General features: G+C 40.0%; 2 protein-coding genes across 3 annotated transcripts in view; both read right to left on the minus strand.

The window, feature by feature from the left end:
* The window catches only part of camsap2b (calmodulin regulated spectrin-associated protein family, member 2b), a 29986-nt gene extending 19626 nt beyond the window's left edge, over positions 1-10360 (minus strand). The window contains exons 1-2 of the mRNA XM_053330323.1: positions 10222-10360; positions 5096-5355 (exon numbers count right to left, since the gene is read on the minus strand). Coding sequence (XP_053186298.1) covers positions 5096-5355; positions 10222-10360 — 399 coding nt within the window. The remainder of the gene's footprint in view (positions 1-5095; positions 5356-10221) is intronic.
* A 3391-nt stretch (positions 10361-13751) lies between these two features.
* Positions 13752-16413, minus strand: ticam1 (TIR domain containing adaptor molecule 1). 2 transcript variants are annotated; one of them, XM_053330315.1, is made up of 3 exons: positions 16371-16407; positions 16157-16286; positions 13752-15948 (listed from the first exon to the last, which is right to left on the minus strand). In XM_053330315.1, the coding sequence occupies exon 3, from the start codon at positions 15932-15934 to the stop codon at positions 14156-14158; it is 1779 nt and encodes a 592-aa protein (XP_053186290.1). In that variant the 5' UTR covers positions 15935-15948; positions 16157-16286; positions 16371-16407; the 3' UTR covers positions 13752-14155. The 2 variants fall into 2 exon arrangements, with proteins under 2 accessions (XP_053186290.1, XP_053186289.1); XM_053330314.1 differs by having other exon boundaries at positions 16157-16413.
* Between the last annotated feature and the right edge of the window lie 7318 nt (positions 16414-23731).

The raw sequence follows: 23731 nt of genomic DNA on the forward strand, positions 1-23731 counted from the left end.
TAATGACGTATACTGTATTGACACCTGAGTAAACAGAAAAGTTCTGACATTGTTTCTTGATCACAAAGTACCCACATAACATGAGCATGATATTGAACAGTCTGTAAAACAGTCTGCAGGCACTGTTTTGAATTCCTGCATCTTCAGGATATTGCCAAATATTTGGCATTGTGTGCATTCTTCTTCGGAGGTACTGTAGCTGGTCTGGTTGACAGCTGGACTGCCTGACTGACACACAGACATGCAGAGAGACAGACACACAAACAGACAGACGGCACACAGAGGAAGAGACAGGCCAAGTAGCTTAGACTGGACCAAGAGAACGCCATTTTCATTTTCATGAAAACCCACTGAGCTGTGATTGAAGCTTTAAGCCTAAATCTTGAATGCTGTTAAGAGGCTTGTGGAGGTGTGTGTGTGTGTGTGTGTGTGTGTGTGTGTGTGTTCAGAGCTCTGGGCAGAGAGGGGGCATGAATTTAAATATGCGTGACAAATCACTTGTGATCATTTCTTTTTCATTAGGGATTTTACAACATCTGAAAAAACACGTTTCAGAAACACTGAGTGTGACATTTGTACTCATGTAAGTAGAGGTGTGGCCATCACTTGACAAAACTACAGATGTTTTTTTATCATAGAGTTATGTGGACCGAGGTCAGAGGAGGAGGGAGTTTATGTGGTTTTCTTTCTTCTTCTAACTGAAGGATGGTTAGTCTCATTTCTTGGGAGAGCATTGGAAGGTTTAATAGTTTAAAATTCAAAGCATACAGCAAAACTTAACCACAACATGTTTTCACATTTGTTTTTGTATGAATTAAATAAACAGGATAAAATGTAATATTTGACTTTTAAATATGTTTAAACTTCAGACAGCCAGGGTAGTTGTAATATATAATATCTATATGACATGAGAGTAGATCATGTAAATCTGAAACAGAGGGCATTAAGCACATTTCCCAAAATGTCGAACTATGCCTTTGATTATTCTGCAGAGGATTTTTTTTAAAAGAGAAAGGATTCAACCTCTCTACTGACCTTGATCATTTTCATATACTGTAGTCTCTACTTTAACAGAGAAGGAAAATAAGTATTGCTGTTGCTATTGTTATTATCATTGGTCAAATAATTTTATTTTAAAAGTCTTTACAAAAGTAAGAAGATTAAAACTTGAAGGCTAAATTGTGATTTGTTATTTTTGACAAATTTCAAAGGTAACTGTTCCCCACTCTGTTGTGCAGGTTTGCTTGTGCTGCCGTTTCTAATGGGGAATTTAATTCAGAGCTAACATGCATGCCTGTGTACATGATTGTGGGTGTGTGTATGTGCATATAGGAGTGTATCCAAGAGACAGACAATATGTTGAGCTACAACTTACACATATCTACAGACTGCTCATATCCACAAGACATTTTTTTACTGTTGACACTACATCATGGATTTTAAAAGCCATGTGCTGTGTATTATTCCTTCACAAAGACCTTTGTGTGCGTGTGTGCACAGAAGCAAGTCTACACCACTCATGGTGACAGGCACGCCTTATAAGGCTGTGGAAATAGCAGACACTGGTCATGAGAAGCTGTAAAGAGCCGCAGTACACTCGTGCACACTAACAAGCGCATCAGTATTCATTCACACTGTTGTTGTATGGTTGTGTGTGTGTGTGTGTGTGTGTGTGTCCTTGATCAAAGGCGTCTATGGGAAAGCACGATACAGCTGAGCAAACAGATAATCAAAGTAGCCTCTTTCTCCTCAAACATCACAAGTGTCCGCTCAACGTGGGTACACACCCAGAATTTACCGTCATCTGAGCAATACACAATATACAAGTGTTTTTATTGCACAGCTTTACACTTACACGTCTGCTTCTATTGACATGTTTGTGTGTGCTGACAATTATGGTGCAATATTGTCCAAACTGCCACTAAGTAGATATGACCTCTCTCACTATCTACCTCACACACACATCCATAAATCCCTTCCAAATCTTTCAGCGTTATTTGGCAGAAAGCTTTTAGATGAAGGAACACGCCTCTCTGCAGGCGCATTCAATTACCTTTGCATCTCCCTCTCCTTCGTCACTTTCTCGTTTCAGTGTTTTCACTCTCAGAGGGCAGCGTGAGCATGTGCACGAGCGGAGAGGAGGAAAAAAAATCTAACAGGAAAGTATAAAGGAACACACAGGCCTTGTGCACACTGTTCGAGGTCTGACAGTTCTTTGGAGGGTTGTGTGTGTGTGTGTGTGTGTGTGTGTGTGTGTGTGTGTGTGCATGTGTGTGTGTGTTTTATAAGACGGGGTAAGGCTGGTGGGGGGTTCTCATTTGTGCACCAGACGTGCTTGACTCACTGTGAGACCCCACCCTCCACCGTGCTGCAGTATAGCACATCATGTCTTCTTCCTTCCTTCTTCCTTCCTCTCCTTTCCTACCCTTCTCTACTCCCCATATACTCCACTCTTCTCCTCCCCCATCGTCTCCCTTACTCCCCTCACCCCCACCACCCTCCACCCCTACCTTCTCCCCTCTTTCCAGATGGCCACATCAACAGTAGGTCTTTTCCACTCGTTCTCTGGCACACACATGTTTTCCTGCCCGCCAAAAATACCTTACCCTTCTCTCCCCCTCTGTATCTTTCCTTAACCGCCTTTCCACAGCTCTTTCCCATCTCCCCTTTTCCATTCATCCTCTTGTAGTCTTTCACATTCACCCTTTCCTCTCATCTCTTGCTCCACTTTCCTGCTTTCTCCTGGATTTCAGCCAAATGGCAGCCCCCTAAACTCCATCGCTCCCCTCCCTCCTCCTCTATATTCGTCCTCTGACAGACTGCCACACTCCTCCTCCTCCTCCTGCTCCTCCTCCTCACTGACATGAGTTATCCCTCTGTTACACAGTATTTGGAAAACCATGAGGTCATCATTTTCTCAGCAGATATACTATAACCCAAAATGAAAAGCCTCGACTTAGGCGTGACTGAAATGATCCTGCTGAGTCCACAAATACACACAGAGACAGTTACTAGCAACTACCTCTACTTTTCCTGACCAATCTAGTGAATTCAGAGAGACACAGAGTAACAATAAAGGAGGACACATTAACAAATAGCCTGGCTGTGTGCAACACAAATGAAGGTCAATAGTGTTAGGCTTTAGGCTCCATTTGTCTACTTAACATTGTCACTAAAACTGTCCAGTAAATCACTGACCACCAACACAGAGTCACAGAGAATAAAAGAGAGATATATAGACATTTACCACACTACACAGGTGTGAAAGGGGCATAGGATCATTAAGCGCTGCAGCAAATCTCCACCGATCATGATCCTTAATCAATGAGTTATAGAAGATACATTAAATCCTGGCTACAAGCTAGGATAAAGAACGATGTGTGGGCACAGAAGGACTTGATGAAATATGCTGAAGCCTCAATTAAATATTCAGGAGATAACAATGTTCCAGTTTCATTTAATCTGCAAAAATAGAGTTTCGATAAGCTGGAGCTAGGGAGAGAAAGGCTAAAAAAAAGGGCTATGACAGGAGAGCGTAATTGGAAGAGAGAGCGAGAGAGATGGTGAGGAGGAAGCAGGTGGCAACTAGACAGAAAGACATAAGAGTTGAGGGAAGAATCGGTGAGACAGACAGAGAGAGAACAGGAGTGGGAGGGGGTGGAGAGGGTGCACTGCAATGCAGACACCTTTTGGCGTCAGCAGAAGTACCCGTCTCAAGCCATGTGTGTACTAGCAGTGTGTGCCTAACACAGACTCACCCTCCTCCTCAGCTCAAACTTAGACTCTATTCCACGCTGCTCACTTCCATTAAAAAGGTGACACTATCATGTGATAGTGCTGAAGCAATGAGATGATTGGTGTATTGACAGATAATTAACAACCATTCAAGTTTATTTTTCAGAGAGAACATTAACTGGTTCCAGCTACTCAATTTTGAGGATTTGCTGCTTTTCTCTGTTTAATCTAACTGTAAACTGTTTGGACTGTTTGGATTTGGGATGTCTTAGTTGGACAAAACAGGCGATTTCCTGAAATCACTAAAGGGTTCTTACAACATTTGATATTTAGCTATTGTCTGACATTATCTACACTAACAGACTAACACATTAAACACATTAATTGAAAATGAAGATAAATCACTGGTCTATTATGTTATTCTATCCAGAGCTATATGCACTAGTGACAAAACAGTAATACAACATACTACTAGAATATGTCATAGTGTGTTAGGCTGGTGTAAGCTAAGGCATGTTTGCTCTGTGCTGTCTAATGACACAGAGGCTGAACAGTGAGTAATAGGGTTGCTATATGAGACCTGTCATTAGCGGTTGTTTTTCTCTCAACAAGACGGATCTTGGAGGGTAGTCTAACAGTAGAACACATAGAGCGTGGATCATATAACACACTTATTCCCCATATGAAACACAAAGTATCATCCAGTGTTACAGTTTGTTTATATTGCTGACAATTAATTGTCACAAATTTTGATAATCTCGTCGTGACTTACCACAAAAAATATGGCAAATATTGGCTGCTTACAGCTTTTCAAATGTGGGAATTTGCTGCTTTTCTCTGATTTGTTTAAATGTAAATTTCACATGTTTGTTTTTTGGACTGTTAGTTAAATTAAGTAATATGAAAATGTAATCTTGACCTCTCGGAAATCGTGTTTGGCATTTTTCTTAAGTGTCTGACATCTTATAGACAATTAATAAAAGCAATCTTTAGATTATGTACATGTATGTAAGCATGTGTATGCATTTGTAAATGAACAGATTCAAACCTAAATCAAGTAGTCTAATTTCACCATTAAGACAATACATGTGTATTTTTAAATTGGAATCTGTGGATTTACGTGGAGTACAAAAAACTTTATACCTAAAAAGACTCTGAAGAAGTACAACATTTACAAGAGCATAAATAAATGCAAATGTCTTGGTTTAAAGTAGACACACACACACACACTCACACACGCGCACACACACACACACACACAAATTACCTTGAACTGTAAAGCATAAAGGTGCAGAAATAAATATATACTACTTTATCACCAAATACATCTATGTACTATATGAGATACATCTTCACTCACCATGTGTATAGGCGTGCTGGTCAGATCTCTCTCAGTCACCAGTCGGTCCTGGTCAGTCACATACAGGCCTTTCTGGGCCAGAGCCTGGATGACAGCATTGTGTCCCAGTAAAGGTTTGACTGCATCGCTGCGGAGGATCAGACTTCCAGCGCGGCAGTAGAGCTCTGCAGACTGGAGCAGGCAGGCCACTGGAGGCTTCAGGTGCTCCTGGTTGTATTGATCCCTGTAGAAAGGCTCCACCAGCTCCTCTGGTACTGCATCTGAGCAAAGAGAAAGACACAGGAGAGAAGAGAGGAGATGGGTTAGGGCTAGTTTTGATTAATGTGCATCTTCTTGAGTCTTTTGTCACTACTGAGCCACCATCATCAACAAAGAAGCAAACGGTGAATGCAAGCAATAAAAGAAGGTATGACACTATTCTTTCTATATTTTTATAGCCTTTGTTGTTGTTGCTATGGCTTCACCACATTGTAGCTCAAGAGCATCGCCTTCATGAACACAACCAGCTCAAAGCTGGTACACCCCAAAACCTTGTGAACATCATCATTGCAAAGTAAATTTCAGGCAAACACCAGTGGTTTAGACCTGTAAGCACACATAACAAATACACAGAGAAAGTAAAGCTGTTTAGCTAACACAGATAAAAAGTCCTAAAAGTGATATGGATAAAATCCTAACCTGCCTGCATGTCAACAGATTTGTCTTAGGGACAACAGAGCAAACTCCAGCCACTGATGAGATACTCTATGAAAGCTCTGGAAAAAAAGCTAATAAGTGGACCTTGAGTTGGGATTGTCTCGTCAAGCAAGTTATAAGTCATAAGACCAGGTAATGGTGAGTTGCACACTAGAACATCACAACAGTAAGTACATCAATGTCATGTGTGTACTTGTAAGGGTTTATCTCACTGAAGATCCACACAGGACAGCCATGTTGTGAGTGCAAAGCTGCAGTGTGTGTGTGTGTGTGTGTGTGTGTGTGCGTGTGTTAGTGTGCTAAGTATATTATGTGTCGGTGGAAGTGTATGTTACAAAGCATGGAGTCACCTCTAATCCTGTTACCTCATCCAGTAAATCTGATTTGAAAAAATAAGCAGGACATACAAAGACTTCCAGGACTCATTCACTCTGTTTCTGTCTCCACTTTACTTTGTTTTTAACCACATGTTCTGACTCAAAGCTAAACTCCCCCAGTCATCAGTCTGTCACTAAATGACATACAGACTATATCTATGCACCGCTATGTCATATGTAATTTTAGTCAGATGAGACCCTTTAATTGGACTGTGTAAGCATTGAAGTGTGTATAGTGACGCATAACTTTGTCTTCCAGTATGAGTGTGTATTCCTGGTATGTGGTGTCATTTCCTCTCTGTGTGCCTGCTGAGTGAAACAAAGGACATTAAAGGAATCTATCTTAAAGGTGCAGATTTCTGTTCTTTACTCCATACTCTAGAATAACAACAGTGGCAGTAACAGTACCAAAAAAACAACAGAAACAAATCAAGTATTTAAAGCTCAGTCCAAAAAAAAAAATCATTAAACTTGTGATCAAACCTCGGCAATTTTCCAGTGGCTGTGGTTAGTGCAGCCTCCACATGCCCCCACGCTGGGTGATGAAAACAGGCAGATGTTAAACTACTTCAGCATAACAAGCCTTTATGCATCTACTATTAAATCCAACTTTTGTTATATATACATTTTATAACTGAAGTGTCTGTTGTACGGAAACTTTCTTTCTTTCTTTTCAGTTTTCATTCACACCTGAAAGTTATTCAGTATTTAATCAGATGATCTTTACGCTTAAACATGAATAAACTAATGGAGAAAAAAAAACATAAAAAAAACAGCAGTCTACATTTGGCAACGAGAGCAACTTTTTCTAGAGTTCATGAAAATCTGCCTCGTCAAGGAAAATTCCCTCTCCTTTGTGTTGGCCATCAAAGCGGAAACAGCCAGGAAGTAGCTGCCACAGGAAGTCCAGGCATGGAGATGACTGCTCCCCTGGAGACCCCCCTGAGATCACAGCTCAGCATACACAACCTCACGGTCAGCAGTGTTTATCACTGCTGGCCTTCTGCTCATTGGTTAAAAGAAAACCTCAGTCAGTGGCTAATGATTTATGAGAAAGAACTAGTTATTTAATTAGCTTAGACCTATATTTTGCATTTGGTAGCTGGACTGAAATATTACTTTAAATTAAAGGTTCCCTGTGGAGGTTTTTTAATAATAGAAGTGATATGGAGCAGTATTTAATGAGCGAGTCCCCATTTTGTTTGTGCCGGGTACACACACAATAAAACACATGATGAATGTGATAATGAAACATGATACACAGTCCCAACAAACATTTCACACTATTCCACTGACCTACAGGTGGCTGTAATTAGCAAAGAAACAGAAATGCACCAACTAAGGCAGAGAAGAAGAAGACTGCAAGCCAGTAAACAGGGACGCAAACCATGCAGGATTTAAAAAACATTTCATGAAGATTTGTAGATCAAAGGGATAAAAGTTTTGGTGAGTAACTGAATATTAACACTTAGGCCACTTACACATTTTCCTACTACACATTGGAAGCAATGTTGAATGGGTTAGGTGTCCGAGAGGTTGGGGATCGGACCAGTAGTGCTAACAATTAAAAGCTGAGGCGACCATGTATGGAGTTTACAAATTATCTTCTCGGAACAAAGTTAATACATGATAGCTGGTGGCAAATTCATCCATTAACTAAATATGCAATATATATTTTTCTACTCTTATGTATGTATGTTAGTAGACAGCATGGGCTTTAAATCTCAAAGTACTGTAACATCTGAAACACAGAGCACAAACCCATGAAAACAACATAGCTGTACCTCAAGGCTGGAGTACACCTTTTTTTATTAAAGCCAATCACTCCACCATCTGATTTCATCTTCTATAGCTGAAGAGGCAAAGCAGTATTCACTCCACCTCAGCTGTGAAGGTAGTCTCTCTTGGACCTGCATGGTCGCTTTACTTTGCTTTGAGTGATACAGATGCATCGCAGACAGCCATCTGAGGACATCTGCTGCATGAGCTAAATAAAAAGTGAGTGCTGGGGACGCTGGTTACATCACTGATGTGGTGCAGCCGAATCCAGCTGGGGTCATTGTGGGATCTGTGTTGCAACTGATAACATGATATAACCCCTTAGTGTGAATTCAAGCAATGATTTTTATAAGATTTAAAGCTTTAAATGAAGTGAACATCTTGAACCACTAAACCAACCCTAAGACCACTGACCAGAAACCATCAGTTACATTAGTCTCAGGATAACTTTACACAAATCAATACTGTTCAATCACTGATTGTTAACAATACATTAAGCTAATAATAATTATGTTAGTGCAGTTGTTGACAACCTTTATTGGTCCTTTGCTACTGTGGGCTCCGAACACTGTGAACGAAAGCTGTGGTCTGACATTGATTGCACACCCACCTGTCATTGTTTACTCTCTACACTTTACACTTTGTGCATGTAGTATATGTTTTTACCCAAACATACACAACTTTCAACTTTTCTTACATCTTAGCATAATCAGACTCACCACCATCATTCATCCGTCCAAACTAGGCCACATCAGGCTCTGAGGACTGGTTATGAATTGGGCCACAGTTCTCGGCGGAGCTGGAAGCTGAAACTGTGTCACCCGAAAAGGACGGAGGAAAACAAAAAAAAAGGCAGCAGCAGCAGCAGGTCATATAGAAGTGACTTTCTCACATGTTGCTGCATTATCTACCTTGAATGTCTCGCCACCATTTCACGCTCTCCGACAGTGAAAAAAAAGAGTCGTGTGCAGCTATGTTTGGTGCACACTGGTGGATCAATGGGTGTGATTCGGGGGTCGCTCTTTTGATCTCTCTCTCTCTCTCTCTTTCTATGTTTGTCTGTCCGTCTGTGTGGCGGCTACATAGGCTACATACACTGTACACAGAGGAGCAGCCGTTAAAAGCATTCATTAGGAGCCGGGGTAAACCTCTGGGCTCGGAGCAGGCTGGAATTACTTTATGAGGCCGGGCTGCCAAAGCTGCTTCCAGACCACACTGAGGGCAGGAGACAGGCCAGAGCTGGGATACATACATGTGGTCACGTGTAACGAAAAAATACTGACACACAAATACACATGAAGAAATCACTCCTGTGTTACAGAAAAGAAAAGCAAAACATTACAGTCAATTGCCTGTGAGATACTATAAGTCAACTCATCATAAAGTCAACTGTTGAATTAATCAACAACTGTTTTACTAATTGATTCATCAATTAAGCCATTTTTAAAGGCTAAAACACCAAACATTCAATAGATTTTTTGAGGAGGGGGGGTGGATTTAAGGAGAGTGTGAAGAGCATAAGTCACTGTTTTCTGACATTTATATCACTATGAGATCCACCAAATAATTGTTTAGGTCATTTTTCACAAACATGCACTAGATCCAGATTCTCAGTTGCGAGGATTTACTATTTTATGCGATAAAAAACGGAATACTTTTGAGTTTTGGAGTGTTACTCAGACAAAACAAGCAAAAGGGGCTTTAGGAAAGTGCAATGGCCAATATTTTCCATTTTCTGCTCTTTCATAGATTAAATGATCTCCTGGCTGTTGATCAGCTACCAAACTAAGATGTGTGACAGCAATGATCTGTAGTCAGAGTGTCAGTATGCATATTACATAATATGTTTGGCTTGACTTCTGCAGTGGGGAGTAATTAGCAGTAGACGGTTTACACCAATAACCCTGCAGTGACGTAGTGGCTATGACCTATGACCTCCAGGTAAACACTGCCATATGACAAACAAGGCAATGTATACAGAGATGCATTAATTGAGCCTGAAATACATCAGTATTATATTTCTCACTTTTCATTTCATGACATTTATGTGAATATATAGGCTATTTCTTTTTGTGTTTATAATAACAGGCAGGAAAATGGGGTTTAGATGGGTTTGACAGTGAGTGTTTATTGTTTGATTACAGGCGGTTGTTTACAAAATAGTCCCACTCTTAAACCTCCTGATTCCGACACAACAGCGAGTTTATGACACATATCAGATGTTTAACACTAATCTAATCCAGAAATAAAACACGATTAGGAGGCGCCACCTACCCGATCCGAAAGCCTTGGCTACCAGCCACGTCAGGCTGCATGATATCTTGGCCCTGGTAAAGTCATAGTGGTCGAAGCTCTTGATGGCAGGGACTATGAAGGTCCGTCTCATCCCTCTGTCATCTGTCGCATCTCCCATCTTTTCCTATCGGGGGTCCCACTACACTGCAGCTGGAGGATCGGTCAGCCTGAGGAATTCCTCCTGGCTGCGGATGACATCCCGTCCAGAGGAATTCTATGCAGCAAAAATTCCCCCTTCTCCTGAAAAAAAAATTAAAAAAACTTTGCGCGTGGCCTGATGTTGGAGAGCACGACGAGTTGGATACCAAAAGGGCGCACCTCGGTTACATTAGTACCATCCTCATCCTCACTTTTATGGCCTTATGTTTCAGTAATATATCCCCCAAAAATCCCTGACAGCACAACGCAGTTTAGTGGCAGGATTTCTGAAGATTTCCTCCATTCCCTGACATGATCATCCTCATGTTGCCCGACATAACGGAGCAGCTGTGTGTCAGAGGAGGAGGGTCCGGTCCCAAACCAGAGGACAGCTTCACACACACACGCTGACGAAGCTGTTTATGTCCATATTGTTCTTCTTTTCCTTTTCTAACAGTTTTCCTCTCTTCCCCCCCTCTCTCTCCCTCTCCGCGGCGTCTCCTCTGCGCTTTTCCTGCCGCACTGATCGGTGGATGTAGCGAACAGCGCATGCGCGATCCACCCACCCAGCCTATTCAATCCTGACAGTCTCATATAAACCAAGGTGGAGTTAACTGGCAGTGTGATTTTTCACTTATTCCAGGATGTTTCCATGGAGGAATGGACAAAGAAATACATTCAATATTTCTTAAAAAAAATAACTTCCTGTGATAGCAAGACACTAACAACTTTACTATAATTGTGGATTTTTTAGTTTATTTATAAGTTTTGGAAAGATTTAGAGGAATATTCAAGTGACTTGTGTTAAAGCCTTGTTGTTTACTTTGAGCCTAACCTAAAAAAATGTGTTTTTACTTTATCTCGACATACATACATTCAGTGGTGGGAAGTAATAAAGTACAGTTACTCAAGTACTAAACTTAAGTACAGTTTTGAGGTAGGGGAGAACAAGGTTGGTAGTCGCACTCTTTACTTTACTTTGAATTCCTTATAGGTATAGGTACTGAATAGATTCCCTTTCATTTGTAATGAAAGCCTAAAGTGTCAGGTAGGAATAGAGTGGTCTTACTCTCCTTCAGCTGATTTTGTCAAAAGATATGGGCTGTTAAATATGTCTTGTGCACGACAACTGTCCCCATGGTGGGGTTGGTAGTCACACACTATGGGGTTGGTTGTCCCTGTGTTCATTTAGCCAAGGCAAGGCAAGGCAACTTTATTTATATAGCACATTTCATACACAATGGCAACTCAATGTGCTTTACATTAAATAAGCATTTAACGGTAAGAATTGGAAACAAAAAACATAAAAACATGCAATTTGAGAAATAAAAATAACACCCCATCCCACTAATAGTAATACAAATATAAAAAATAAAACATATATAAAAACAAAATGCAGAAAAATAGGAAGAATAGAATATAAGGTTGTAGCATAAAATAATGATTTAAAAGGACATGCAGTGCAAATGAAAGATTAAAATTTAAAGTGCTTTTAAAAGAGCTCAATCATAAGCACAGGAGAAGAGAAGTGTTTTTAACCTGGATTTAAAAATGTTCACAGTTGGGGCTGATTTCAGTTCTGCTGGTAGTTTGTTCCAGTTGTGTGCAGCATAACAGCTACAAGCTGCTTCACCATGTTTAGTTTGAACTCTCAACTATCTGACCTGAGTCAGTAGATCTCAGAGCCCTACTTGGTTTAATGGAGAAAAACAAAAAATGTAGACAGTCTTAAAAAAACATTTTAAATTATTAGTTGCATTGACATACAACAACCTAACACATGTCCTGCACCAAGAGAACATAAACAGGAATAATCATTCCTAAAAGTGCATTTTTTGTCCTTATATAACAATATTCTTGGTCATCTTGCTATCTTAAAAGAAATAAAAAACTAGATATATGACACCATATATGTATATACCAACATGTGACAACCAACCCCAAAGAGAATGTGACAGGCATCCCCAACTGGGTTATTTTGCTACCAGCAAAACTAACAACCACATATTTTAGCATAGCTAAGAAAAAAAACCTACCTAACTATCACTGTCTCTTCATACTTTTTAATGTTAATGATTGTTTTATTATAAACTCATTGTGTAAAAGCCTAGAAGAGAAACACTAAAGAGTTGGATATATACATTTTCACATGAAAAACACTAAACGTCCTGTCATCTCAACGTCAAGCAGTTTACTCCAGAAATGAACTCTGAAGTAACATCTCATCTAAATTCTGAAACTTTCAGTGCAAAAACCTTTTAACAGCGCCCTCTAGGGACTGAGATCTGATGATCCCTCAAATGTATCTGGTGATCCTATGGATGGGCCCGACCCCTAGGTTGGGAACTATTGGACTAAAGTAACTGACTGTATATTAAGTAGTTAAAACCAGCTCCACCTCCAGCAACTACAACAGTAACATGCTGCCCTAACACTGATGCTTTAGTATTAATAATCTAATGTCTATTTACATTGCTGTAGTGGCACTTTTACTGAAGTTAAGAATCTGAATACTTCTTTCACCACTGCATAAATACTTCACACATATGACTTTTTGTATTAGTAGTTCTGTTTGACTTATTTCATTATGACGCTTCTTAAAAATCAATAACCAGTGATAAAAGGTACGTCTGCAAAGTCCCCTTAAGCCTCTGTGGTTTCATTTACATAATTCTTTTCATTGTAAATCATCATTTTTCTTTTTAATTATTTCTATATTCTGATGTTTACTCCTCCGACCTTGTTGTTAGTTGTGATCTCTGAAGCTGTATACAAATTCTGTTAGAGATGGTTAAAGATAAAAATAGAAATGTTAATTTTAACACAACTGCCACTGATACAGCTGACAAATACTTATTTGTATTTTCATCTTGCAAGTATACTTTCACCCCACTATGGTGTAGGCCAGTTACAGGATCCACATTTGATAACACCCAAATTATTGTTGCCTTGTTGAAATATTGTCTCCAAACTCAACTTTTTAAACAGTATCAGATCATGTGATTGTTTTTGTTTGTCCATTTTAATGTTGTGTTTTCATGTTCCATTTTATTTTGTTTTTGTGTTTTGTATGGAGCCCAGCATCTAATGTGGATACTACTAAAGAATAAAAAATAAAGGATAAAGGATAAAAAATAAGTTTCACAGACTTAAGAATTTTCTCACACAAACTCAAAGCAAGAGCCAAAACTTGAATGGGGAACCTGCATTCACATCACAGTATGCACATGCTGTAATAATCTAGGTTGGATTGACTTTAGGCTTCCACAAATATGCACAGACCTGTGTCTTATCTGTGTGATTTGCACTGGACCCTTCACAGAATGATTGAAATGTGTACACACTCAAACACAAACACTTGGAGCAATATAGAAAATGTTGCAAGTCAGAGTTTATTAATCTCATACAGCTATCAGATAACCAGCAGAAGTGATTGGTATATTGGATGACACTGCATTTAAGAAGATCCTGATGCGGTGCAATGAGGAGTGTGAGACAGCATTGCTCCCTAGTGCCGACAGCAGGTTCATGCAGCTGAAGGGAACAGGAAGTATAAATCACACAATCGGTCAGTAGATGGCAGTCCCTAGCTAATTATTCACCTAAAACCACCAGTGTTACATCAAATCATTTAGATGCCACTTCATTTATCTTTTTTTGAGAATTTTCTGCACTTTTCTTCCAGGTTTAAATTCAATGAAACAATACCCCACAGAGGTTCTGACATTTTAGAGTTCAAGAGATAGGATTATTTTTAAAATTTCCATCTTTACATTTATTGCTCCTCATCTCCCTGAATTGAATCACCTCCACCATGACCCACAGTCATTTGAGAGTCATCACCAATCATCACATACTGAGAATTTGTAATGTTAATGATTGGTTGTTGTTGACATGGAAAATGGCGGTTGTGGGTTAGGGTTATATGGTTCAGCGTTTCCTGTCCAAGCAGCTGTGTTCTTTTACACTCTTGGATCAGCTGCTTTTGATGTTGGTTTAAATGTTTAAGTTTCTCCTGTGTCTCTATCTCCAATTTCACTCTCTGCTCCTCCTCCCAAATTCTTTTTTGTTTATTAATATTTGCTGGTGACAATATCTTTCGTGCTTTTTTGTCAAAGTTCTTTTTCTCATCCAGTGGAACTAGACGCTGCAGAACTATGGGCATGCTACGGTTGGGCATGCGGTTCTCCATTGGCAGCAGAGGGATAACAGTGTTGTACTTGTGTTTGTGGTTTATGGAGTTGATGAGGGCCGAGTCTGTCATCACCTCCTGCAAACGAGTGAAGTTGCAGGTGAGCAGCAGAAGGGTAAAAGCTGAGTTGTCGATAGCATCCTCTATACACCTAAAAGTGCTCTTTCCAGGGATGGCAAAGTCCTCAGAGAAAGTTGCGCCTTCGCAACTGACGATATCTTCCAGTTTTTCTTTCAAGCTTTCGGCTACTTCTGCATCTTCCTGTGCATGCAGGATAACAAAAGCGTAAAATATTTCTTCTTCCTCCTTTTCTGCACCTTTACGTTCATGCATCTTATCTGTTTCAGTCATCTTGGGTGTTGCAGTAGGTAGTGAAAATTTTGGTTCAGTGGTTTGGTTTGGAGTTTCTGTCTTACTGCACTCCATTGTATGCGCTGTATCCATCTTTGTGTCTTTAAACAGAGGAGGTTCATTGGATTTAAGCTTAGATTCCTCAGGAGAAGTTTTCACCTCATTACCAGCGGGGGCGACAGGGCTTTGTTCGGCGCTTCCTGATGTTTGTGGCGTTATTTTGTCCCCATGAAATGTGGCTGTTGGAGGAGTGCTTATCTCCAGATGAGTAGGATATGATGGTAGTGAGGAGCCTGCATGCAGTGGGCTGGGCAAACCACTTTCTGACTGATCCTGAGACAGAGTCACTTTTAAAGTTGTACTTCCTTCATTCAGACTGCTATGAGAATCATGGGAAGACCCTAACTTGAGGTTGCTGAAAGAAAGCATCATCTCTGCAAACGAGGGCCCACAGACAGTTTTAGCTTCCTCTCTGAGTCGATCATATTCCAGATCCTCACCGTTGCTTCTTTTTTGGCTCTCAGTGGAAAGGGCTCTCATGTATGCCAGATTTCTTAAACGTTGATCACACAGTCTTTGTTCTGACAAAACTTTAAAAATTCGAGCTAAAGTTGCAAGAGACTCTCTTGTGAACTCTAGAGTATTACTGCAGCGAACTGCAAAATCTTCTAATTTGCCTCGACTCATTTTCCATGTTTCAACCAGATGGTTAGCGAGGTTGTTGTCTGTCAGCATCTGGAGTTTGTTCAGGGCCTGCTCCTCTTGCTGAAGAACAATCAGACACAAGGCATGTATGATATTATCTTCAGGAGACTCACGCAGCTGGAATGTCAGGCTCCGAAGTCGCTCGGGAGGTGCCTTGACTAGAATGTCACAGACGTCTCTCAGTCCTGTTCCCTCATTTTCTGGTCCCTTGTGACTCATTTTCAGTTTGGGTTTGTACCACAAGCAATTAAATGCAATTTTCCAACATCTTCTCCCTTTGTTGTCGAGAGAGGTGCACAACTTCATGGACGTCTTTGTTTCTTCGAAGAGATAAAAACAGCTAACATCAATAATTATGCAGTGAGTGTACAAGGTCATAACATAATATGCTTTCCATACTTCAGCATTGTGTTACAAAAAGTAGGAACCCTGGTGACCCAAATACACTAACTGAACAAACTTTATTGTTGCAGTAAAATTATTTTTCTGACAAATAAAACAGTCAAAAACTTTACTTTAATTACTTACTTGCACTGAGTTGTCGGAGCCATGACAATGACTTCAGTCTGTATTCCCAGCTAAAATAAGGAAGTAACTCCCTTCCAGTTCAGTTCGGCTGGTAGAAAACTCTAATCTCTGCACAGGAAGCTCTTAGAGCCTATTTGAAATAAACCTGTTAGAATACCACTGAGTGTGACATGTCTTTTCAAACTTTTTGCATTAAGTTCATAAGTGACTTTACCTGTGGCAGTTGAAGGCCTCTGCCTGCTTCAAACACGTTTGCAAAAAAAACATGATGATGTCACAAGCTGTGAAGTATGGAAGCCCATGATGGACAAAAGACAAAAGTAGGAAAAAGCATTCATGACTGCCAGATATGTAGTTTTGACCAAATTAACAAAATTGTACCATTATAAACAGATGTTATTCGAAATGCAAACATTCACCAGCATTGCTGTTCGCCTCTATAAGATGTGCTTTATAACAACTGATTAACTTCATTTCTCAAAACATTGCAAATCTACCAAAAAAAGTGATCATTTTAGCTCTGTGTTCACAATAGGCTTAGAAGAGAGAAGAATTCTGCATTTTCTTCCTCTGTACGGAAAGGCAAGTGTATTTTTATCCACGGAGGAAACCTCCAACCCTGTATTTACCAGGGGTGGGGTCACACTAGACAGAATGCAAGCCAACATCAAGTCCCTCAATACAGTGTAGACAGAGAGCGTCTCTGTTCTTAGTGCTGAAAGCAGTCTGATATATTTACTGTGCAACCACTTCTGAGGGATTACAGTAACTCTATAGGATGAGTGGTTTGTATGCCTTCTATAAATATGACTATTGTAGCATTGGTATGTTTCCTTACAGAATGAAATATTACTATTCAGCTGAGCTATATAGCACATGCCATACAAACCACAGCACTGTTGTTTTAAGCATAACCCCATCTATTGCTAACAGCAAACTGACTCAACTATCCAACCATGATAATCACATACATTTCCTTCCAACTCTTACACCATATATGCCTTCGTTTTCCTCCCTCATGAATAAACACACATGCAAATACGTATTCTGCCCCTAACATGAAAGCACTCGCAACAGCAGCACACACACATCCACACAGCCTCAGGATCATCCTCAGTCAGTTACATAACGGACTGCCAAACGTCCGTCTTTATTGAGGTCAGTTCTTTTAACGAGAGACACACTCTCCCAGCAGCTGTGTTAGTCAGCCTGGCGGTAAATTGGTCTTCACCTTCAGGCATAAACATATAGGCTCTGTCAGTTCTGCAAATTGTGGTATAGTACAGCTTTGTTTTATTTCTTTTTGGTGCGTGTTTTGAGCAAACACATTCTGACCTCTGCTTGTTTTTTGGGGTGAAATATTACTTTATTATTCAGCACAAAAACATTTCTAACTCTTTCTTCACATGGCAGATTACTATAAACTACAAATGCACCGATGTATGTATCTGTGCTTGTGTGTGAGGTTGCTGGCCGTGGGAGAGAGCCCTGAGGGAGACACAGAGGGGTCACATATAAGAGGCTTTAGGGCAGACAAGTGAAAAGGAGGCCCTTTCTTGGACAGAGACCACAGATTAGGATGAAAGACATACGAGTGGGGGATGCTCTCTCTCTTTTTATCTGTCTCGCTGTATCTCTCTCCCACACTCTGCATCATGTCTATTCAAAATGAACAAGAAATAAAGAAGAAGACACAAAAATACGGGTGCAGTGGAAGCTACAGATGGAGACAGGGAGGTGATACAAAGCCAGATAGATCAGATAGTGAGATAGGGACAGAGTGAAAGATGTATTGAGACCTTGACAGATCGATAGTCTCTTTAGAATTCAGTTTGTGAGAGGCCGAGAGAGGCCATGCAACACGCTGCTCTTTTCCCAGCCACTTGATTCGTCACACATGCTAAGAGAATTTAACACACTCGCTTCTGGCAGGCAAATATATGCTCCACACACATGTACATGTGAAGACATACACAGATACAAGGCAGTGCACTCTTTCAATCAGGCGTTCACGCCCACAGTTTGGCCTCTATTGAGACGATGAATGAAACACCTGCACGATAACTGCCACTGCTCTCTGAAGAAACCCAAAAGTTTTCTATCCTCTACACTTTTGTTTGAGAAAAGACAAAGCCGCTTGCTATAGCTTTAGCTTTAAAATCTTATGTAACAATGCATTTTGTTCAAATAGGAGAAAGGTTATGTATGGATGGATGCAGCATTAAGAAGCCTACATATATTTGTGTGCTGTGCATCAAACCAAAAATAACCACGGCTATCACATACTGAGGCTAGTTTATGTTGTTGACAAAGGGGGCCAACAGATCTGAGTTAATGTGACAGTTTACTAGCATTAATTCAGGAGTAAAGGTAAATGAAGCAGGCCTGCGGACACGACAGGGTAGTGCAGTGGGGATGGGAAGATGTGTGTACTGTACCACACTGGACCATGCTTGGGTGAGCATGTAGGCCATGCCAACAACAATGCATAATACAGCCTCTGGTGATGGGGGGATGAATACATACACACACACACACACACGCACACACACCTCTCATCTACAGACACACTCACATAGACATACACTTGCACAAAGACACATACACACAAACTTGCACGCATGCACAGACATTGACGGTGATGGGGCATGGAGCAGTTTATGCTCATATCAAGAGAAAGTCTTTGATCAGTGTGACAGGAAGGGCACTCGCCCCAAAGGAATTAGACAACTCTTGCCTTGCAAAAGCACATCCATAATAACTCACTGCATTTGCAACAGAGGAGAGAAAATATCTGATATTTAACTTCATTAATATGCTAAATGTATGAATATGATTTGTTCCAGTTCAGTGTCCAGAGTAGTATGTCCAAAGTGGCATGACAGCCATAAAGAGTAGAATGTGCAGAAATTCAGGTTGCATGTATAATCGTCTTAATTTAATAGGTTGTTAATCTGCACAAGCAATTTACATACAGGCTTTTAAATTAGCACAGATGCCATTTTTTTAGTTTTCCTGTTTAAAAATAAAAATTAGTTTTTGATAAATTGAAGACTTTATAACAGATTTAAGATTTTGTTTAATTCTGTGCTGGTTGTTAGATGTTCCAGCAGATGTTCTCATTACATATACAACAAAAATAAATGCTCAGTGACACCTAGAGAGGAGACATCTTCCCTGATGACATGGCAAGATTGAAACCACTCTCACATATATCAATTAATATGAAGTTACAGCCAGGGGACAGTTAGCTTAGCATAAAGGGTGGGGAGAAACAGTTAGCCTGGTCCGAACATAAAAGCAGGCTTTGCAGGAGGATTTGCACAACCAGCAGAGACTTTATGAACTCCTTTCTCCCTTAATTTTGTATGAATTAAACTCACGAGATACAATATGTTAACTGGTAAGCTTTTAATGTGCTGGTATAGGGATTTTGTTAACTCTGGATAGAATCAAGCTACTTGTTTCCCTTCTTCCAATCTTTGTGCTAAGCTAAGTTAAATGTCAGCTGGCAGTAGCTTCATATTTAAAATGTGTGTAATACTGAGCCTCTCATCCAACTCATGGCAAGAAAGTGTATTTTCCAAAAATTATTCCTGTCATATTGTTGACGGGTCTCTCCATATTGTAATTCTACTGCTACTTCTCTCCACTCTGTATATGATATGTCTTTTTGTCCTGTTCGTCTTATGTTTCGGAACATAAAGGTTTCTCCCATTGAAGTTTTTTCTCAATTGAAGGGTCTAAGGAGGGGGTTGTGTGTGACACATGATTGAAAAGCCCTCTGAGACAAATCTGGGATCCTGGGCTATAGAGATAAAATTGTCTTTATTTGACCCGATAAATATGATATGAATCTAATTTTGGCCAACGAAAAGGGTTGTCAAAGGTTGTTAAAGTTGTCCACCGAGTCAGAGATTTGTAACGAGAGGAGAGGAGAGGAGAGGAGGGTAGAGGAGAGGAGAGGAGAGGAGGGTAGAGGAGAAGAGAGGAGAGGAGAGGGTAGAGGAGAAGAGAGGAGAGGAGAGGAGAGGAGAGGAGAGGAATTAAAACCCACATTGTATCAGACATTAACAGAACTAAAAGAATAAGTGGACCCAATCTGGCTGCACTTGGCATTAGAATGGCCACCCATCCAAAAACCCTTGCCCACCCCCAATGTCGCTTTTGTCCATCTCCAAACCCTGCGGATGCTCTGCTTGTGTAGCAGATGCACATAACCAAAGGATGTGAGGCATGAAAGCAATGGGAAATTCATTACATATTCCTACCCCCCTCCGTTCACCATAATCACCACAATTAGCAGACATCTGCAGTGACTCCAAAGCTGGGAGTGTATTCAGGCAATCAGAGCAGCTTCACCGACGGCACTGACTACAGCCCCCTCTGTGATGGGCCTCATCCTGAAGGGAAGCATTCCATTAGAAACTCAGTGATTAATTGAGACAGAGAATTCGCTCCTGGCATCAAGCAAGAATGAAACCCGACAGGAGGCATCCATGATGGCAGAGTTGTGCATGGCATTGGTGGAGGTGGTCCATAGTTGGTGGGGACTGTGCCATACTGTTGTTGATGTGAGATAAGGTGCTCACACTGCTGTTTTGCAATTAGCTGTATGGGAACAGTTACCAGACAACAGCTATATGAAGATTTTCTGACCCATCAAGTAAACAAAACCTGTATGTGTCTAATGATAATCCAGAGTTAATAGCTCCTTACAGTTTTGAAGGGGGAAAAGAGTTTTTTTCCTCCCTCAAAGTTTTTCTTTTTAACAATTGGATATCTAGCTAGATTCCCAAAGAACCCAAAGCACTATAGCACTGTTGGTCATGTGCACATTACTTTAGTTTGTAGATAAATGTATCTTGTGCTTAAAGGTGGAAAAGAACAGTTTTTTATTTTGAGCGCCTCCTTGATAGATCAGAAGGGGAGTAATTCAACGAGTAATGAAAGCTCGGAATGAAGACTGGAACCAGGGGACACAGCTAGCCTCTAAAGCTCACTAATCAACGTTACATCTCTTTTCCTTAATTAAAAAAAAAGTAAAACACATGGATCTTCTAGGTTTTATGAGGGCCAAGAAATACTAATATTACTCCATAATATAATGCCACTTAAACCCACAATGGGTAGAGCTGGGTATAGGTTCTTAATACATTTAAGGTATCAATACTTGCTTTTAAAACTGAATGCTTCCATTTACATGATGGATATCAAATGAAGTATTTTTTTTATCAGTATGACTTTAAGGGTACTGTAGTATTGGTGTTGTAATTCTTTAAACTATACCAAGCCCTAACAATGAGTTGTTTTTACAAACAATTTATTGCGTTAATTGGTGTGTTTTAGAGGTTCTGGTGGGTGGATTTGTTGTAACCTTTGGACAGAGTCAAGCTAACTGTTTCCAGTCTTCAACTAAAAGTGTGCTAGCAGTATAGTTTCATATTTACCTGACAGACATGTGGGGTAGTAGTATCCATCATCTCATCCTACTCTCAACAAGAAAACCAAAATGCTGAAATATTCCTCTAAAATGTTTCTGACTGGATAATAAGTGTTGAGTGGCCTGTATGTACTCCATCTGTACAGGCTGACAGCATGTTAGACAGCTCATTACTGAAGCAGTTGGAGATGTCACTCTTACTAGGCACAGTATGGTACAGCCGTGGTTTAAGCCTCGACATGATACGTTGTCATGGAAATCAACAGTAACACATAGGATACTTTCCATTTGTGTTGAATCCAGGGTTGGCTTCTGCATCACACACACATATGGTCATAAGAGTAAATATGCACATCAGTCTGGCTTACAAAGGCACGTCACCAGCTAAGAATATACAAACTTCGTTCCAGATTGATGACACATTTTAGAGTTTATCAAACTGTTTTTAGGGAGTTTCAGTTGCCAAAGCAATTGATGAATTCCTTGTATGATGTTCTTATAAATCACCCTTTATAAAACATTGTAAGTTCTAACTACTGGTTTTGTTCAAATGAGACTATGCAGCTTTTGCTAAACAGCCACTGTTTCCCCAAGTGACAATTACAGGATAATTGCACATTGAATTCTCCTTAATTTCCCAAGATTCCTGGTTGCTTTAAACATCTGCAACCTGACTGAGAGGGAGTGAAAGGGGAATAAAAGCAGGAAAAAAAAACATGTCTCCTGTGCAGCACAATCATTGACTGTATATAAATATGGATGACGTGTCTCTACTTCCTACCCCTATGCAAAAGTGAAGTCAAAACATCTTGTTTCTGGGAGCTGCCATCTTGTTACATCATTGCGGCTGGTCCATTTGCGCGCGGAAGTTGGAATTTCTGAGTTTCAAATTGGAAGTTTAAACTGGAATGGATTTCCAACTTAGAAAGTCGAAGTCCCCTTAGCTATCATGCCACCTGATGAAGGGGTGAAAGTGGCTGTCACAGCTGTCAATCATGATGTCATACCTCTTTTTATATTGCTAAATAGTTTTAACTAATAAAAAAAAAAAAAACGTATCAGAAAAATGAGTGCTTTGACAAACATTAGCATGATAACAACTAAAATGGCAGAAACCATCTTTGGGGAAATGTATTTGATGTGTGTGGCTCATGTCCCATCTGCCAATATGGAGAGGGTAGGATTCATGACCTATATTGCAGACAGCCACCAACGGGACATCGAGATATTTTGGCTTCACTTTAGGGGAACTGTCATGATTTCCATATTTATATACAGTCAGTGGGTACGATGTGTTTATTTTTGACTTTTTGATTGTTATTTTGTGAGAAAACCTTAAAATATTTAGCAGTGACATGCTAAAGAAGTGTAACACAAGAGCAAATAGAGAGGAGGCATAAAGTCAGCAAACTGACCCAGTAACAGTAATGCAGTGTAATATCCAAGCTTTGCTAACATTAGCTAACATTAGCAACAGTTATGGTCGTTCCAAACAAGCAAGTAGCTCCACGTCTGTAAAGTGAAGCTAATGCCAAAGTGCCTTAAATCTGAATTATCTCTAATGGCCATCAGGGGGCAACTCCACAGGCTCCAAAGAAAAGTCTGATCGTTTACAAGTTTATGAGAAAAAGACCCTACTTCTCACTTCATGGTGTCAGTCGCTAGTTTAAAGTATTCTTTAACACAGTATGATGTTCATTTGTAAATTATGATCTCATTTAATTTAAATTTGACAATAAAGCAGGGTAGGCTTTAAGGCATGGCTACATCGTGATTGACAAGTTGCTACCATGGCGACATACATACATAACGTAACCATTGTATAACCCCAGATTCACAAAGTAAAGGTATAGCAGTCAATATTTCACTGCGTTAATTATAATTATATATGACTAAAAAGTTCAGCGTTTGGTTGTACTAAAAGACCCTCTAAAGAGTCAGATGTTCAGTTTTTCTGGTAAGTACATTTTGTCGTCATGGTTTGAATCCCAAAAAAGCATTACTATTATTACAATTAACTATACTGTGTAAATTCATTGTGCTAACCAAAGAAGCAGCAAGCTTTAGGGTTAGCCCAATCCTCTTGTCCAAATATGGCCACTTCTCATTACTTCTCACTCAAAAAAATCAAA

Source organism: Scomber japonicus, chromosome 12 (genome assembly GCF_027409825.1).
Source record: "Scomber japonicus isolate fScoJap1 chromosome 12, fScoJap1.pri, whole genome shotgun sequence".
Taxonomy (NCBI): domain Eukaryota; kingdom Metazoa; phylum Chordata; class Actinopteri; order Scombriformes; family Scombridae; genus Scomber; species Scomber japonicus.